At 37.7% G+C, this 20,826-nt stretch overlaps 1 protein-coding gene across 12 annotated transcripts in view; it reads left to right on the forward strand.

The window, feature by feature from the left end:
• The window catches only part of elavl4 (ELAV like neuron-specific RNA binding protein 4), a 77,471-nt gene that overhangs the window by 51,800 nt on the left and 4,845 nt on the right, over positions 1-20,826 (forward strand). For 7 of the 12 annotated variants that reach the window (XM_082188306.1, XM_082188311.1, XM_082188308.1 and 4 more), the window contains 4 exons: positions 8,178-8,331; positions 13,742-13,837; positions 15,197-15,422; positions 19,236-19,274. In XM_082188306.1, coding sequence (XP_082044432.1) covers positions 8,178-8,331; positions 13,742-13,837; positions 15,197-15,422; positions 19,236-19,274 — 515 coding nt within the window. Of the gene's footprint in view, positions 1-8,177; positions 8,332-13,741; positions 13,838-15,186; positions 15,423-19,235; positions 19,275-20,826 lie in introns of all 12 variants that reach the window. The other 5 variants (XM_082188313.1, XM_082188309.1, XM_082188310.1 and 2 more) reach the window with 4 other exon arrangements.

The raw sequence follows: 20,826 nt of genomic DNA on the forward strand, positions 1-20,826 counted from the left end.
AATGAAAACATCTATCTATTATATAAACATCTTTATTTATTATTTAATTTGAATATTTTTAGAGTGTATGAATTGCTAATGTACAGCATATTATTAATTAATGAAACGATATGCTAATTAATTAATTGAACAGATTTACCTCCACATTATTTTTGTATGATTAATGTAAAAAACATAAACAGCTGTATTGCGGTATTTCTGTATACATACTTGAATGTGTAGATCTCAGTGTTGGGATCAGCGTTCGGGTTCATGTTATTAGGGTTCTGCCTGCCTGTTGTTTACCAAACACTTTTTTGCCAAAGCAACCCACATTACGCTAATTGCAGGAGCCAGTGCCACTCGCTCAAGGGCACAGCGTTGACAAGCTTCTCTCAGTACCTCTCCAGTTAACAGGTCACCCGCACCTGGGATTGAACCTATTTAAACGTAACAGATAACAGAGACGGTAACAGAGCTACATCTCATTTAGGTGGAAGCACTCTCCCAGTCACCATTTCTCACGTCTGCGCCAGTCAATGCGTTGAATGTTTCCTGTCACCGTTTGTGCCAGTGGAGCTGCAGTGATTAGAACATGTGGCGTACACTGCCTCGTGCTGGGCTGAGGCGCGGCAGCACAAAGAGAGAGGAGGGCAAATCTGACTCATTAAGATGCAGAAGGAAACAGGAAAGCAACTGAAGGAAGAAAAGGGAAAAATAGTGTAATTGATATGTAAATGAATCTCCAAATGTCAAATCATGAAGTCACACAAAAAGAGGGAAATAGCATGTATAATAGAATGATGTGGACATGCTAAATAGACATCCAAAATATGTCTGGTTTCCACCCTAGAAAAACACATCATTCAATTCTGTTCTATCATGTTTAATCGATATTTTATTTTATTATTTTATTTTATGTTTTGTTCTTTGTTGTTCTGATATGTTCCATTCATATTCTGTTTTAATGTCTTCTGATTTGTCATATTTAATTCAATTTAGATCTGATCTGTCTTTTTGCATTTGTTTCATTTTTTGTTATGTTCTATCAATGTTCTGTTGTATTCCATTCTCTTTTGTCAAATTCTATGACGTTGTCAGATTTTTACTATGGTTTTTGTTCTGATCATGTCCTGTTCTGATATTCTATTCTATTCTATTCCATTTTATTCTCTTATGATTTGTAATGTTCTATTATGATCTGGACTGATTTTATTTATTCTTTTCAATTCTACTCATTTCTGTTCTGTCATTAAATTAAATTATGGAACGAAATAGATTCACCACAATCTGATGGTTTCCATTTTCCTCAACAGTGCTTAATTTAGAAGCAGCAGCTGGTTTTAACAGTAAATTCTGACTGCTGCTTACGGCATAATCTGGCTGTGTGTGTGTTTTCATCTGGCCTATAATCCCAGACCTCTCACTTACATCCGCCCTAATCTAATCAGATTGGATTTCGCCTGCTTCAGAAAACACGGCTCAGTCTGCGAGGCTCAGCACCTCTTAACATAACAGCAAAAGAACGTGTGTGTGTGTGTGTGTGTGTTTGTGTATTTGCGTGTGGGAGCGAGAGAAAGAAAAAAGAGAGAGGAGAAAGAAAAGACTTGTCAGGGCTGTTTTTGAAAGAGCACAGCACAATGCTCACAAACATGTGCCTTTTCCAGAGTGGCAGCATGTGTACGCGTTGGCCGGCAGTGTTTCTAGTACTGGTTTCAGCATCAGCTAAGAATCCATCAGAGACAGAATGACTCACTCTGTGTGTATTTGCTGATCATCACAGCTTCCTGCCACGCGGCACTTCTCTCAGTGACAAAACACACTTCCAAGGAGGCAGCGGTACACACATACATTAACAGTTAAAACACTGCACTTACTGGCCTAACACACCAGGCTTTTGCTATCCTAGGGCTATGACCGAGTGACTCTTGTGCTGGTCCTTTCAACTCCCACACCCCTTTAAGAGAAAAAACAAAACAACAAAAAATTAAAATGCCTTCAGTTCATGGCTTCTTTGTACTGTGAATCAAAACCTCCCAAGTTATCAGTTTGAATCATTCTAAAGAATAATTTACTCAATCCATCACAGCAGTTACTAAATTAACATCTGACTCACTGAATTGCAGGGCATAATAGCTGTCATTCATCGATGACTCAAACTAAACCAACATTTTATGTGAACTTAACCCTATATGAACCACATTAGGACATTGTTGAAGTTTCACAAAAATGTTTAAATTGATGTTGCCACCATTTTATAAAAGCATTAGGATTATTAAAATTTAGCTTTTTAAATATAAAAATAAAAATAAATAAAAAAATATGATTTAATATATTATTCATTATATATACAGTATATATAAATAATAAAATAATATTAATATTTAATATGCACATAAATAAGGTTAATATATATATATATTTATATATATATTTATTAACCCTATTTATTAAATATTAAATATTAATATTATTTTATTATACATATTATGAATGTTATGATATCATAATTCTAAGACTGGTATTAAGTTTAGTATTATGGTATTATGTTTTGAAATTTGAAACTGATTTGAGCATACAGAGATTTGGCCTAAGGGCACAATTTAGCGTAACACTACATTTTGTGCTGTCTGTTGTTGAGTTATGTCAAGTCAAGTCACCTTTATTTATATAGCGCTTTTTACAATACAGATTGTTTCAAAGCAGCTTTACACTGATAAAAGGAAAAGAATGCAACAAAGTTTGTTTCTGCTGTACAGCAGATCTAGAATAAAATAGCGTCATAATCCAGCTTAAGTAAGTTCAGTAATGGTTCATTTTTGTTGTAAAAAAGTTATTAATTTAATCCATTTATATATATAGCTGCTCTGGAGAAAACAGTGATGTCAACGTCCAGCTCAGTTCAGTTCTCATATATTGGTGTCAGTGCAGGCAGATCAATAATATTGTTGAATATTAAGTGTCCCCAACTAAGCAAGTCAAAAGCCAAAGGCGACAGTGGCAAGGTACCAAATCTCCATCAGGTGACAGAAGGGAGAGAGAAAAAACCTTGGCAGAAACCAGGCTCATAACCTGCAGGAAGGATGTTGCTGAGCATACTTCTTCTAAACATGATGAATTTCCACCTCCAGCCACATACACACTCAAACAAAAGCAGACTTTATGGGTAATGAAGCAAGAGTTGTCTTCCGTGACTAACCCTACCTACATACACACAAAAAAAAGGCAGGCTACTGTGCACTGTGCTGTTCACATGTGCATCTCATGCATGACTAATTATTTTTTTTGCCTGCGCACACACACAAACATGAAGACTGGAATTGACACAACCAAAGATGTGCAAAGTGACAAGCAATTTGTCTGTCCGTGATGAAAGCCTATGTGGAGAAGAATTTTGGACCAATTTCGCACTAGACGGTGCAACCAAGTGCTACCAGAATGAGTTTAGGGAGGGGGAGCTTCATAAGAAGGCTGAGCTCATGAATATTAATTAGCTAATACTGATGATCCACACTGATTTGATAAGAGACACAATATCAAGCCAGATTAAAGTTTTATCTTTGAAATGTCAAAACTGAAATGTCACCAGTTTAACATCAAGATACAAAGATCAAGATATTGAAAATAAACTACATTCATTTGAAAATGTAAAACTGTCAATGGTTCTGTTCCTCTACAAAAAGAATTTGCTCTCCTAAAATCACTGAAATTTGTGTGACATTCAGAGTTTTTGCCGCTCAGTTCATGAGCACAAATTAATGTCAAATTTTATGCAATAACTTAATTCTCAAAATGAGCAGAATACACAAACTCAAATATAAATTTACTTTAGTAGGTTTGATGCATGAAGATTTAACACCGCACATTCTCTGATTTCTCCACCTACTTATTACTGTCAATGTTCGTCTCTGAATAAGCACATTCTGACTATCCGCTCTGGTTATTTAATATGTCAGTGAATAGATCTGCCTTTTTTACCTCTATAAAACAGAAACTATTGCAAATTATCAGAAATTATGTGCTTTTAACGCAAGACATACATATTTTTATATCAGCTGACTATGTTCTGTTGAGTGGGCTAAAAGTCTTTGCTCCCTGAGTAATGCTACAGAAATAGAAACCAAGCAACCGTCAAAATATGCTGTTGTTTCTTGTGGTCACAGCTGGTAAAGACAAAACTGTGATTTACATGGAAGAGCTTTGATTGCATATCACTTCATCACTCCAATCTGTGCTCTTTGTTAATCATCTAGATCTTTTTATCTCCATATTTACCATATCTTCATCCATCCGTCCATCTCAGCGTGGGTCAGAGAAGACGATGTCTTTATCTCTTCCTTGTGATCTCTCTTTTACACCTCTCATGCTCTCGGCACTCCCCGCTTGGTCTCCTTTCTCTCTGCACTCCTTGAAACCTTTTATTCAGACCAGCACCAGCCCTCTCAAAATGATGCTCTCCTGCTGTAAAACGACAAGAGATCTCATAACTTCTAATAAGAGTGTTCCAAGGTCATCCTTCTCATAAAGCCTCCATCGAGCCGGGATGAAGACAGAGCATCTAATAGCAAAAGACAGCTGTGTCTAAGAGTGGATGAGCGAGAAAAAGGGGGAAAAAGAAGGAGAGGGTAATTATCCGAAGTGCAGTTCTTTGCTCTTTTCAGTGGAGCAAAAAAAAAAAAAAAAACAGTTTATGAGGGCCCTCCTGCTGAAATAAGCTGATGATGTATATGTTTACAAGAGGCTTTTTAGACGAGAAAAAGGAAGTGAGAAAAGATGTCTGTGGTGGTTTACGATGAGTTTATATTCTTTGGCAAGATGCCAGTGTCAGGTTCAGGGACATGCTGTCGCTCGAGCACATCAGCTAATGCAGGAAGTCCATGAAAACAGATCAACAGAGCTGCGTTTCACCGGCTAAAAAAAAAAAAAAAGAATGAGAGTTTCAATCCAGTCACAACTTCCACACCCTCATCATTTTGTTGCACACACACACACTTCTCCATGACACTTCTCCGTTTCTCAGCAAAACTCCGGCTTTGCCTTCCTGTCGAGGTGTGATGGGAGAAATCCCACTGAGGGCGAGAAGAGCGTAGCCTTGTGCTGTGAGATACGTGTATACACACACACACACACACTCCTCACAGCAGACAGGGTGTTGATAGATCTGACATCTGGAGCTGCTTGACAGGGCAAGAAAAAAAAACAAAAAGAAAAGAGGTGAGGAAAAGAAAAGAAGGGAAGAGAGGAGAGGGAAGAGCCTGCCAGGGTTCCATGGCTTTTGCCTTCTCCATTTAAGTGGATTTGAGGAGATTACAGCGGAGTGTTTAGCATGTTTAGCTCAGCATTTGTAGCAGTGTAACAGCCTGTGATGGCTCTGCTGCCCAAATGTCAGAACTAATGAAAATATGAGATGGAAAGGCTGCTTCAACCATTAATGGGAACAGATTAAATTGACGTGAGCATTAAAAGGGCAGGGAGATAGAAACATCTCCCTATCTTGGATTAAAACTGAACTGTAGCGGGAAAGAGCGAAAACAGACAAGAAATCATGGAGTCAACAAGAAAATTCGGTCTGTTAATAGATTTGTTCATCTAAACGGTGTCATTCTGTGTCATCATTTTCTCACCCGCATGTCGATTCAACCCTTATGACTTTCTTCTGTGGAACACAAAAGGAGACATTTTGAAGAAAGTACTAGTCGTTCCAATACAGTTTAAATGAAGCTTTAAAAAAGTATCATAAAATAATATATATGCCTTGAAGTATTTAGACATGCGATCAGCTAAGGACAAAAGGGAAAAGAAAAGCTTTTTTCCTCCATAAAAATAGTAGTTATTATTCAAAAATAATATTTGTATTTTATTATTATTTATATTATAAAAATTAAATCAATAAAGAAATATATTACTATTGCAACAATACTGTTGTACTTCAAAATATAAAAAAAGAGTATTTAATAAAAATTATAAAATACTAGTAAAATAAAAATACTAATATTTATGGCTTTATGGATTTCGTTGCTTTCAAACGTTAATTTATAAGGGTTATATTGTGGAGGGAAACTGCTGCGGGACCTTAAAGCATCTCTTTTGTTAATTTTTTATTATTATAAATGATTCTCATTTCAAATTTAGGAAGATATCCATGCATGAAATACATCCATTTGAAAACTAAGCAATTTAGCAACAGAATAAATCACATGATATTCAAAGTCTTCTAAAGACATATGACAGCTTTGTGTCATGAACAAACTGAAATTTAAGTAATTATGTGCTGAAAATCTTGAGGTACGCTTATAAGAGTAGAAATGGTTGAATCATGAACGAATCATTCTTTTGAGTTGGATCTTTTCATTGAATCACTTCAATAATAATCAATTATATTTGTATGAAAGCAGTTATATGGACTATGATATTATGTGAGTAAATCATTTTGGTGAGAACTATCCTTTTAGAAATAATTATCATTCAAGATAATCCAGGATGAGCCACAGCACTGAAGTTTCCCACAAAGACTGCTTAAAAAAAATCTGTGCAAAGTTCAGTGACGTTATGGTATATTAAGTTTGCCAACGCCTTGATTTGATTGAGAGAGTGCAATGGGTGAAAACTGTATTCTGTGAGTCAGAAAAAAGAGAGACTGGGATGTGAAGTTGAAAACAAGCACTGTGTGTTTTAGAGTGTGACAGACTCTGTCCAAGGTGCTGCCGAGTTTGACAAGTCGAGAGAGGTGAGAATGTGCCATGTGAGTGTGTGAGCGATAGATGGAGAGAGTATGGAGGAAAGAGCGCTGTCCAAGGTGCTAGTAAGCGCAGCGCGCTGATATTAGAGCGTGTGAGGAATGCGAGGGTGAGAGAGAGCTATAGATGGATTGGCTCTCACTCTAGGCACAAACAGAAGGTTCCAAAGTGTTATTCAGCACAGATGACAGCCAGCCTTCTCTCTCTCTCTCTCTCTCTCTCTCACACACACACACACAAGCTCTTCCATCATGTGTGTTTTCTGAAAACAAATTAGCTTTTATCATTTACTGCTGTGTGCTCTAAGTGAGGTTTATGAACCTTATTCTAAAACAATCTGTACAACTGTAGAAAAGAAACTGAAACTGTCCAATTATGTGTAATTAAATCCATGCTTGAATATTGTTGATTTACTGTTGGTAACTTGTTATTTCAGTTTATTTGAAAGGTTAAGAGCTATCCTCAGAAATATAACATGGTCACACATGTGGTTATGACACCATTGTGTTTCTTTACAATAAGGTTCTATACATTAACATTAGGCCAACTGCATATATTAATGCAAGTTTTTCTATATATATATATATATATATATATATATATATATATATATATATATATATATATATATTTAATTTCAAGTTGTATAAACATGAATTATATATATACTGTATATATATATATATATATATAGAGAGAGAGAGAGAGAGAGAGAGAGAGAGAGAGAGAGAGAGAGAGAGAGAGATTTAGGCCTATATTTATATTTTTTTTCCCATTAACCTCCTTTAATAAAGGCTGTAAAAAAATATACTATATTTCTTTTAGTTCTTATTTATGACTGATTTTTGGACAGCAAATTCCATCAAAACTTCTTTCAAAATAGACCACAATTATGCCTGTAGTTTAAAGGGTTCATGGACTTTGGGTGTATTTCTTGGGTACATTGTTTCTCTTCAGAAATGGGGTTAGAGTTGGTTCACATTAATATTGAATTTTCATTTTCATTTTCATTTTCATTCCTCCTTTGAGACATTTGCAAAGCTCTTTGGGTGTCATGTGTATATCCCTTATCTGTGAATTAGTATGGATCATAGAGAATCCCTTGCAGCAAGTTGTTCTTGTTCAAAATATTATAAGTCGAAAGGATTCTCCTTTGTTCTTAAGTGGAGGATTTTGGGGCATTATCTTTCTGAAGTCTCTAGCTGCTCCAGGTCAATGGAGGAATACAGACCACCAACACAGTGTGATACAGAACAGGTGCACAGAAGACCTCTGGCATCTGAATGCTGCATATTGCCAATGCAAGATGTTGGCAATAAATTGCTTTAACAGATATCCTCCAAAAATAATAGTGAAATTAAATGTTCAACAAGCACATATGGAAGTGGAGTTCGAATGACCACATAAACCAATATAGTTCCATAACTGCAATGAATTCTCAAAGTATTTGTTGTCTTACAGGTGTCGTATGCACGGCCCAGCTCAGCTTCTATCCGTGACGCCAATCTGTACGTGAGTGGGCTGCCCAAAACCATGACCCAGAAGGAGCTGGAACAGCTTTTCTCTCAGTACGGACGGATAATCACCTCCCGCATTCTCGTCGACCAGGTCACAGGTATCAGTGGGGCCGCTTTTCTCTCACCCTGTAGCATACTAACAAACAAACAAACAAAAAAACTCTTTAATCGCATGAAACAATCTCACAATCTACTATAAGATTTTATTTTTGAAGCCTCTTGAATACATTCAGTACAAATAAAGCCAAAATATAAGGAATTCTGCATTACTTTGAGTAATTTGTTGGCTCTTTATTATATAAGGCCATGCTAGAGTAAACCAGACTAAGGTGCCATTATCTAGTCTGAATTCACACAAAAAATAGACTAGTGCAATTTTAGCATTAACATGACATTTAAAAATCTGACTTTTTGCTTTAGTCCGACTGAAATAGACCTTCTAAAGTGCATGTAAATACACTTAACATGCACTTACTGAAACTACACAAAAAAACTAAATTTTGTAGCCATCTTCTATGTGTACATTTATGTGCAGGTTGGTTGGTTGTTTGCATTTGATCATGACCAAGCATCCTAATCTTAAGAATGATCGAATGACATGGAATGACTGATGAGTGTATTTTAAAGCATCCAGCCATCTCCTTGGCCTATCCTTCCTCCAGCATCATGAATAAATCAACTTGGATATAAATGGTCATGGAGCTGAATTTCTTACACATTCAATATTTTTCCAACTGCATAATTCATATCGGCACTTTCCATGCAAACAATATCGCATAAGGCACAGGAAAATGTACTCCACGTTCTAGTGGTGCAGAACCCTTTCGGAAGAACTGCTGAGGAACGCTGCATGGCCACATGCGCGCGCACACACACACACAGGCCTTCCTCCCTTGACACAGATCCTTCCTCTGGTCCTACGAAGGCTCCCCGGGAGAAAAGGGTCCGCATGAGGGAGCTTAATGATTAATTAAACTGGAGTTGCTAGTGATTAAGTGATTTGAAGCTACTGATCGGAGGGCTGCAAAAAAGAGACATTAGCAAATATTACAATCCTTCTGAAAAGCCTTGAAAGCCAAACAGGGATTCTGCATTTGTCAATAACAAGTATTGAAGTCAAAAATGGATTGTTACTCAAAAGCAGTTAATAGTTTCATTAAATCTCACATGAATGTTGACAATTCAGATTAACTCACCGGTTACATGGGCCACTGTTTTTCTGACAGAATCTAAAAGTACAATCATTGAAACATCAATGCAAGCCATTTGTGGTACATACAACAACATTTAAAAAAAAAAGTAATTGTGTGCACATCCCACCTTCTGGCAGGTGCAGGACAAAAGGAACTTACTAAAGTGAAAAAATGTAATGTCCGCAACACTGCTTTAAACTCCCATATTTAATATAAGGCAACGTTTCGACCCTGCTGAGTCTTCTTCAGGCAAATGCCCACAAGTGCGGGCAAATGAGGACATTCAATTTTTTTACATACAACAACAGCAACACTGCCCCACATTAGCATCACCACACAGAATTGCAAAATAGTGATTTCATACTAGTGAAATATAAAAAAATGGTTCCCTAAACACGTTTCTTGTCAAACCACGCATTTACAGCATGGCTAATGAATGAATCTTATGAGACAATTATTTTAAATGCATCTAAAATGAATCACAGCGTAGTCAAAAACTACTCTAAAACTAAATTTAGTCATGCCAGTTATTGAATAAATGACTCAATTATGACTGAAACGCTTTACTTTTGGTCTTGTCCGACTTGAAATAAACCAAGAATTGTTACTGTTGTGCCTACTTACGCTTTGGGATATATACATGTATATTATATACAGTACTTTGCAAAAGTCTTAGGCATATTAATATCCCTTATTACTTCAAGCATCTTGGAGACATTCCCGCAGTTCTTCTGGATTTAGTTTGTCTCAGTTTTTTCTGTTTCTTCATGTAATCACAGACGGACTCGATGATGGTGAGATCAGATCATACCGGCTGTTGTCAGACTCCTTGTGCATACACAAATCTCACTGGATTATTACAATTAATGGCAAAAAGAATGTTTGGAAATGTAAACTGATATTTCCTACTGACACACTACAGCAAAAGATATAAATAACTGACCCAAAAGGGGGTACTTTTGCACAGTACTGTATATGTGTAATATATAATAAATATACATACATAAAAGCTAGCATAATGTCAATAATGATTGTTCATGCACACACACATTTTCAAAAATCAAATCCACATCTGCCACATGCTTTTCAAGGCAAATTTAATTCTGTCATATTCCTCTCAGTATCAAGAAAAATACAGTATCGTGAATTAACACAGAAAGTCATTAATAAAAACAAACACATATGGCATGGTAAACTAACAGTGGCTTTGCCTTTCTGAAATAATAATACATCATACATCCTTGTCAAATGTTTCTTGGTAACAATTAGGAAAGTATTTTCTCTGCTCACCCTCTGAGAGGATAATGTATTGCTGTGGAAGTCCTCTTCCCACATGTCTTGTTTATATAACTTGTTCCCTAGGGTGTGTCTGTTTGTGTTCAGTTTATTGGTAAAACGTGACTAAATTACAGGGATTTGAAAAAGCTTCAGAGCATTTGACTGAATCCATGCCATGAGTACTTACACATAGCATGTAACCTAAGTGAAGTATGATAGGTTTGGATTTTTTATCAATAGTCAAATATTCAGAGGTGCTCCGCAGAGCCTTGCAGTCAATACATGTCCCATCAATGAGAGCAAATACAATTGATCCAAAACGGCGGCTCCTACAAGCTGCGCCTCTTAAGTGAAAAGCGACTGCCTTGACTGAGCTACTTGTGGAAATCCCTCTTTTAAAATGCTATGCTTTCTCCTCTTCTGTCTCCTTTTCTTTTCACGCTCATTGATATTTTGCCATGACTTGAATTCCATTAGATATAGCATGATGTAAGGAACGGTTAGAAGCAGGACGTTGCATTTGAGCCAATGTTGCATGACGAATTTCCAAATCAAGGCCTGTAGAACACAAAGGATCTGTGATGTATACAATGAATTGAGATGCTCCACCAGACATCGCAAAGCATGCCATGACACCGCTGCCTTGGCCTCTAAACACACAAGGACAAACAGATGGATTTATAGCCGTGGGCCGGCAGAAACAGGCAAAGTGCTGAGAGAGTCTTCAAAGACTTCCTTTACTGAGCCTTTTCAAACACCATCTGTAGTGGCAGCATCTAAAAGTTACATAAAACGAGGATGCTGCTCTCCTTTCTCTGATTAAGAGGCTACGGCGAAGAGGTGTACGCTTTTTTTCCTCATAATATATTTAGCGCACTAGTTTAATAAATGTTCCATACAGTTGGCACAACCACTTAAAAGTGAAAGATTGAGAGACAACGGAGAGGTGCTTATGTTCAGACAGAGGAGAGAAGGCTTTCATTAACAGCCAAGCTTTTCTGAGCTTTCTCTTTTTCCCCAGAGGACTCTCTCTCTCTCTCTCTCTCTCTCCTGTACGCAGTAAGTGTCGAGGACCAGAACAGTGGGCGTGCAGTGGAAAGCGCTTTGTCAGGCCGGCTATAGCGGTCTCCTGCCACTGTTTCTTGTGCGCTCGCTCTGTGTGTCACGGTTATTATTAAACTCAGCATTCTCCGGCTTCATGTGTGCTGAGCTGAGATAAGTACAGGTAGAAAGTTACGTAAGGTAGGACTGATTACTGGGTAGAATAGTGCTGTTAACCGGCACATTGTAGCTGTAACTCTGTTCGGTTCATGATAAGCTCTAAAAAGGAGCTAGCAGTGCCAGTGTCTCCGGTTTTAGCCCGGCCGCTCGCTTTGTTTAGGCAGCCTGTTATAGAAACGGCTGCAGGCTCATTATGGTAATGTCAGAGAAGCGAGAGAAAAAGAAAAAAGTAAAGCACAGTCAACATTAAGGCTCCCATTTGCATTTTTTAACTGTTAAATTGCTATTTTATTTTCTGGAACCGCAATTTTAGCGATTCTGCAGGCATCTGATAGATCGTCAGCTGTTTGCAGCCTGAATGACATTGGTCAGCACTATTTCTACCCGAGGAAACTAAGATCCCATCACGATTCCATTATAGTTGTGTTAGAGCACAGTGCTGAAACCCTCTGGATTGAATCATACTACAGATTACCGGCCCTACGGCCCTACACTGTTTTTTAAGGTATGATACAAAATAGACTTACAGAGGACAAAGGGACAACATTACATTTACAACATTAATTTGCTGTTTAATAACCATCATTCCCATCATTCATAATGTTACGCAGAGTTGTGCAAAATTCTGAATTTAAGAATTGGCTCCCTTTCAATTAATGAGTTGGAATTTAAATTGAATGTGCCACATCAGAAATTTGAATTGGAATAACAGGAAGAATTGCATGAATTGCAACTGAAATAAATTCAAAATGTGTAATGTACTTTGTGAAAAGAAGTATTCGTGGTGGATTAATAGGGTGCTTGCCCATTAAAGTTAATTTATTAAATATAATAAATATGATATAATGAAATTAATTACAATTTCTATAAGAAAATCTATTGTTTATAAATATTTGTTTTTAAAGTTTATGTGAAATAGTAGGCATGATTTAATGATAAACATTCCAACATGCTACTTTGTTGTTGCATAACCTCATTACATTGTGTGTGATTGGTGTCCAGCATGGAAATGAAAATAGTTACTTGCCATTTTTTATTACATTTTGTATAGAAATTATATTTTCTTTAATTACTTCTGGATCATTCATCGCAATGCAATGGAAGTCATTGCATTGTGGGATACATTACTCCATGCACTGTACTGCATATTTTGATAAATCATTAGGGTAATCCAAACACACAGAAAATTGACATACTGTGCATAGTATATAAAGAATAGAAATAAAGTAGTATGCTTGAATGATTTTCCAAATATAGCCATATAATAGGTCTGGAAGGGCTTGACCTTTTACCTCTGGTTTTGTGTATGGCTATGGCAATGACAGGCAGTGATTCGTGTATGACGATTTCACCAAGTCACCATAACATCACATCTAATGAGCTAAAAACAAATTCAAGAGAGTATTTAGTGACCACAATACTTATTTCTAGGAAGAAAAGTAGGCATATGCTAAAAAAAATAAATCATTGTCGTTTTTATTTATTCCACAAAATGTCAAACCGCGCGTTGTGAGATATGTGAAAGATAAATCTCGGCTGCCTTCAAAAGCATTTAAGGCAATATAGTATAGACAGGATGTCTTGATGCCTCCCTCTCCCCACTTTCGGTCTCAGACGATGTTTGTGTACAATCTAAACAAGCAAAAGCACGGATAGCATATAGTTTATGTCAGATCCATCAGTTCATTCCTGCACAATTAAACTGACAGACAGAAACAAAAAGTCGTCTAGTTTTGTATAAAAATGTTATGAAACGGAATGTGTAATCTCTTGTATTTTTAGATACTTGAGCTGTTGCATGTCAAATATCTTCTAGACAGAGAGAGGAACAGAGAGAGGAGGTGTCATTCCCAGTTTTCTCTGTCTGCTCCACTTTCGAAGGATTCTGCTTTGACCTCAACATCACTCCACGGTGAGCAGGAAGCTAACCGTGCAACCTAAACTCTCTGGAATAATGCATGCTTTTCCTTCCTCGAGCCTTTACTTCTGACGGTCTAATTAAAGAGAGTACGTTTTTGGAAGGGAGAGGGGAAAGTGAAAAGCTGTCAGGAATGACTCATGCTGCGAGGGAAAGAGAGTAATGCAGCCGCAGTCTGAATGAAAGCTCACTGCATTGAAAAGATTGTGTGCAAATATTTGTTTGCAGAATGGAACGTATCAAAAGACACTGATTTGAATAGACAATCAGGCAGCCCAACAGAAAACATCAATACTAGCGGATGACAGCTGAGAGAGTGAGAGGAGAACGAACTGACAATATAGAAAGCAGAGCGCAGACACACACAAATACGCGTTCGTTGTATTATGCAAATTGCCCTCTTGGCAAGTCGTCTCCACACGCACCTCCCCAGAGCAGAAGGATCGTCTCATTAAAAACCAACCCAACAAAAGACCTCCCAGTAAGCCAGGCTCTTTTAAATGTTACTTTCAGGTAGCGGTCAAAACCATCGCCTTGGAAACCATGGAAATGTCGCGGACAAGCTGCATACCATGAGGCGGCGTGTGGCCGTCAGCTGGCGCAAACCACACAGCGTGAGGCCGTCGCACACACACGCTCAATTTCCACACCAGCGGGCGACAGCCTCTCCACACAATATCGTCATCCTCTCATGAAGAAAAGAAAACAAATTACACGTCTGCCTGACAGCACTGGAATGCTGGCCGTCCAATAGAATCTCCCTGTTCCATCTCGCCTCATTTGCATAATGTGACACCAGCAATAGGATCCGTCACACAGGCTGCATATCTCTGAAAATGATTCGCCGTCGACAAATGACAATATCTAAATATAGAAATGAATCATTCTGAACTGAGGTGTGCGAGTCAGGAAGTGTGTGCATTTGTGTACGTCACATTTCCGGGGTTCTCAGAAGCGGAAGTCGTCATAGTTGGATAAACTTCTATTGTGATTAACAGAACTACAAAGAACAATTTAATTTTTGCATTCCTATTTGTTCCAGTAGCAAAAGAAAACATCAATGATGAACTTTTTTTTAACTTTCCAAAAGAGGAAAGAGATTGATTACACTGGTCAGAAGAGAGAGAGGTCAAATTTGCCATCACTCCTTCTGCCATTGTATTAGAAACACTGTCACATCAGTATTAACTAGTTTTCTGTAGTTTAGATAATATAACAAGGTATAGTGTTATAAATGTACATCCATTTTTTTTAAATGAAAAAATCTAGATTTACAAGGTCTATGTTACTGTTGCAGGCCGGATAAAGCCAGTAAATGTATGGTGTGTTGTTTCTGGTGTGCTGGCCCCACAGGTGGCTCGCGGGGTGTGGGCTTTATTCGCTTTGATAAGAGGATAGAAGCAGAGGAAGCCATCAAGGGTCTGAATGGACAGAAGCCTTCAGGTGCTGCCGAGCCCATTACGGTGAAGTTTGCCAACAACCCCAGCCAGAAGACCAGCCAGGCATTACTGTCGCAGCTGTACCAATCCCCCAACCGGCGCTACCCAGGACCCCTCCACCACCAAGCGCAGAGGTTCAGGTAAATACAGTCAGCCTGCAATAACAATCTGTATCTTTCGTAACTTTCTTTCAAAATTGGTGGAACAGAAAAGCAAAATAGATGTCTGGATTATGAAACTGTTACCTGTAGAGCTGAAGTTGTATGTGTCACGTCACCACCGAGGAATAGCTGCTCCAAAAAATCTGCAGAAACAAAATGAAATTCAGAAAAGAAACAGAAGCAAAGGACTGATAAGAGACAGTGGGGTTCTGTCGTTCACAATGTCCCTCTGATTTCTTTTTCTCATCTGCCATCCTCCCCTTCTTTCATTTCACATCTGTTCCTTTCATTTCAGTTCAGCAGGCCAGCAATAACTTCACTCTGGCAGCTAACACCTTTACAGCTTTGGGCAGCGCTTCTCAACCTTTTTAAAGGCGATGTGAAGTAAATTTTCTCTGCCGTACCTCCTCACTACACATATAGTTAGTCACAGGCAACAATAACAACACCTTTTGATCCAGCCGTTGACTTGCTAGGTCTTTGCTTAAGATCTCCTTTCCTCAGAGGCTAATTCACATTAACTATGAGTCACGTCTTATGAGCTTCGAGCTGGCGAAGCCTGCCAAAACAGATGAGCCCATCTTGCAGTGAAAGTTTACTGCTTAAAAGCAGCGGATTTGAACTCACAATCAAGCTGACATTGAATGTAGTATCAATAGTGTTAGCTTTAGCCATTTAGCTAATTGGTGCTTTTAGGACAAAAATGATTATTTTTTCAAAAATAGAAGCAGATTGACACATATCTAGGTAGTAAGCTATAGTATATGGTTACATAAACTAGTTTTTTCAAGTTTCTAGTTTTGGAACCACTGTTTATAGGTGCATCACACTAGACTAAACATGTAAACTTAGTTTGAATATGGGCAACAGGATTTGATGTCATGTTTCAGGGCTCCTGTACTAGAAAGAAATAATAGATTATTTAAAGGATTATTATATACACATGTCAGTAGGTTTTTTTCCAGCAGGGATGCATTCAATTAATCAAAAGTTACAGTAAAGACATTTATAATGCTACAAAAGATTTCTTGGTTACACTTTATTTTAAGGTGTCCTTGTTACAGTGTAATTATACACTTAAGAAGCTTACTGAGTAATTTTAATTAACTACGTACTTATTATAGGGTAGGGTTAGGAATAGGGTTTGGTTTAGAGTTAGTTGCATGTAATTATGTATAGATTACTGTTATTATTACATACATTAGTATTTTTTATAGTAAGGCAAGGCAAGTTTATTTATACACATTTCATACACTATGACAATTCAAAGGGCTTTACTGAAAGGAATTAAAATAATCACAAAATAAAATCAAGGAAAATTAAAACAGTTATAAAAGAAATTAAAAGAGATATATGATACAGTTATAAAATGAATTAAAAGAGTAAAAAGATGATACATAGATAAACTATCATATTTTTCACAACTCCCAGTTTTACTCTGAGATTTTCCTATGGTGATTAAACTGTGTCTGTGGTGTTATTAATAGTAAGTGAAAAGGTTTTTTAATTTGAGACGTTTATAGCTTCTTTTGGTCAAACACCTTTTCACTATACAAATTTGCAGGTCAGAGTTCACCAAAAAGTTAAATACCAAACTTTTACGTTCACGCATGTTCACAATCATATGAATGGAAGATGAAGTGTGCAGCTCATGAGAACCATTCAAAACATTTAATAATTCAATTTTATCACAAATATAAAATACTCTGTATGAGTTACAGTCTATCTCCTCTAGATGCACGAACTGTCAGTGTGATGTTTGCTATAAAGCAAGAGATCTTTTGTTTAGACAAACAGGACTCATCAAGCAATTAGCACTGCACAGCAATACTGATGACAGAAATCAGAGATTAATTCTTTATACATCACAAGCACTTATTATTGAAGAGATCTGAAAAGGATGAGTCCCATTTGCATGTATTAGTCGGCCTTACAAAGGCTTCATTGTGTTGTGTGTGTGTTTGGAGAGGAAGTGTGAAAAGCTGTAGGACGGACCGAGCCGGGTTGAGACACTCTTGCATATATCTAACACATCGCCTGCTCTTGCACCTCAGAGCCCTCTCTCTCCAATTAACTCATTTACCCACAAAGCAACCTGCCTCCCTAATTGGCTAATTGGCATCTTAATGACTCGATACACTGAATGTCCTCCCTTTAGTTTGGCTGCGTTTTTTTCTCCAAGTTCACAGAAGGCAGAGTCACCAACTGTTGACCCACCACGGAGAAGGAGGGGGAGCATGTGTACGTGTGTGTTTGTTTGAAGAACTTCAGTTTGAAATGTGAGAAAGCAGTAATTAGCCTTGCCAGCCATCTTGCTACAGCTTTAATAGGAAATGAGACAGGGCCGAGCCGAGTGAGGGACGGAGGTCGCAGAGTAGCCAAACAGACAGGAGCCCAAAATGAGAATGACTGACAGGGAAGGAAAACGTAATATACCGGCCCGGTGGGTCACTGGGGCTAATAGAGAGACCGCAAAAGAAAGTGACAGCAAGAGGAAGAAAGGGCACTCCCAGTTAATGCGGCATTACATCCTGCCTCCAACTTCATTGAAATGTCATTTTATATTAAAGTTTTCAGATAGCTGAAAGATGGCCCCAGACCAATTTCATCCATAACACTAGCATATTATCTGCACGTGTTTTGACACTAAGATTCATTTTTAATATATAATTTTATATTATCTGCATACCGTAATATCTGTTTGTATGATTGATTTATTTCTCTTTTGAGTTTTGTTTTCAATTTGCTCATATTCCTCTAAATCATTCATTAAATGTCACTATAAAAATACATTACAGCATTGCAATATAGAATCAAAATATAGACATTCTTTTCAATGACAAAAGTCATTAAAAACATATTTAGAAAAGTACAAATTTCTATATTACAATTATGTTTAATTGTAATATATAATTAAACATAATATATAATTAGAAAAAAAATTATCATTATAATTCAACCCCCATCCCATATCGTTTTAGTCCTAATGAGGAAAACAGCATAAAAATCATACAAAGTGATGTTTTTGGGAAAATGTATGTCCCTATAAAACATGAAAACCCAACGTGTGTGTGTGTGTGTGAGAGAGAGAGAGAGAGAGAGAGAGAGAGAGAGAGAGAGAGAGAGTTAGTGAGTGAATGAAATGAAATGAAAACAATAACATATGGCCCAATTTACCTGGATAAATTTACGCTCCTGTTTTTGAGGTGTGGCTTCCACAGGATTCAGGGGCTGAAGCTGTACCTCAGTCCAGCTCTTGATTATTTGCTGCCAACGAAACAAAATTAGATATATTCCCAAAGCATTAAGTTCATATCATATCATATCATATTACAAAATATACACACACACACACAAATAAATGGCAGTACATTACAAATCATTTATTATAATTCAGCTCCCCTCACCACATGTTTAAAAAAATATATTCTTCATTGTTCTTAATTAGTGCATGCAAGTCAACCTATGACATTTTGTATACGTTATGATGCAGTATACAATACAAATAAATGATGTAGTGACTAATATTTCAGGACTGCAGCACTGTTAAACTAAACAGCACTAAAAGGGTGGGCATTCAAGTGGCCTCCTGTTAGCATTAGTGCTGCTGCAAGTCTGCTGCTCTTTGGATGTATGATTGACTCTGTGAGATGCCTGATGGGGCAGCACAGTGTAATGGTCCATCGCTAGATGGGCGTCTTCCTTCAGTGAGGCAGGGATGTAGCATTAGTTCCACTGAGTGAGTCAACCATCTGCCTGGCATTAACCCCAGAACCCTCCTTCTCTTTACAGGCTGGACAATTTGCTTAATATGGCCTATGGCGTTAAGAGGTAATTAAAACTTCACCGAATGCCAGATGTCCATGTTGACAGTATGATTTCTATCCTGTTTTTTCCCTTCTTTTTGAAAATCACATGCATTCAGTTCAGTTCAAGGTTTTTCCTTTCCCTTTAGTTCTTTTGCTTTACTTCCTTTTTATTTTTGATTTCAATCTACCAGTCAGTAGCCCTTAAAAGTAAGTGTAAGTATCTTTTATAATTTGTAGTGTTTGATCATGAATTTTTTATGAGTTCCGTTTTGGTATTTTGTGTTTTATTGTGTGTAGCTCCTGTTTTGAGGCGTGGCTTCCACAGGATTCAGGGGCTGAAGCCGTACCTCCGTCCAGCTCAGGGTTACACACTGCCAACAATTGGACAAAATAATGTACATTCCTAATGCATTAAGTCTAACAGCTAAAAGGCATGAGAGATAGAAGGCTCTTATATTTTTCGTCTTACTTCTTTGTTTTAATTGTTGGATTGAGCTGGTCCAGAGCGAGACGGAGGGGGTGACAGCTCACCTGGATCCCTGCAGGAAATGTAGTGTTTCACTGCAGGTTTAGGAGCCTCTGATCAGTTGGGTTTGCTCATGTTCTTTTTGCTTTGTGCTGCTGTGGATGTAGTGAAAAGGCTTCTTTTGAACATGTTTTAGTGCTTATGACATTTTGTTGCATATTTTAGTATCTATTGAAACACTTTGATGTCCCTCGAACACCAAAGACTTAAGGCTAAGATGGAGGGAGTGGCATGAAAGGTTGTGCATTGTGCAAGTTTCTTTCTTTCTTTTTTAAAGATAGCTCTCTGTAAAGACTAAAGGCTCCGAATTTACTAGATTTCTTCTCTTTCTAGAAAAGTCTGTTGTGTTTCAGCGCTGGCTGATCAGAATGAATCATTCTAACGATTGTTATAAGAAAGAAAACATGCTTTTAAAAAAGAAAATCTGACAAGTAACAGGAAGTGCAACAATAAAACAGGATATGCAAAAGAGGCAACAGCACCTTTCAAAACAAATGACTAGACGAAAGATTCCTTTTTATTTACACTCGGTGCGATCAGCTGTCAAATAAGCCCGTCTGCCTCGAGAGAGGGAAAATTTAGGCGCTCACATAGCTTGCTGTAGAAGGTAATTAACGACAAAGCCCAGTCTGAAGAAGTGAGCATCAAGGTGGGCAGCTTGGAAGGGTGGGATGGCTCTAGGTCAGTCGCTTGTTGCTATGCAACTCCTCGTCCAACTGTTCGTCTTAGTTCGACCAACAGACAGCTCTCGGCCCTGCCCTAGTAGTCACCAGGCACCTTTGTGTCAGCAATACGCTAGTCCGACCCTCACCCGCTTGCCCGCAGATGACTGGCATCCAAATTACCATGAAGCTATATTCGATGAATAATGGCACCGGATTCATTATTTACACAGAAATACCAGCGTAATTGAAGTCATGAGATGGTTGCTTGTCACACGGTGCAAAGTGAGCCGACTTACCATTATACCCTTCATTAACATAATGAGACGCAAGCGACAGGACACAAAAGCGAAAGAGGGAGACAGATGTATTGACTCTGCCAGGAC

This window comes from Leuciscus leuciscus (assembly GCF_965113295.1).
Source record: "Leuciscus leuciscus genome assembly, chromosome: 13".
Classification (NCBI taxonomy): Eukaryota; Metazoa; Chordata; class Actinopteri; order Cypriniformes; family Leuciscidae; genus Leuciscus; species Leuciscus leuciscus.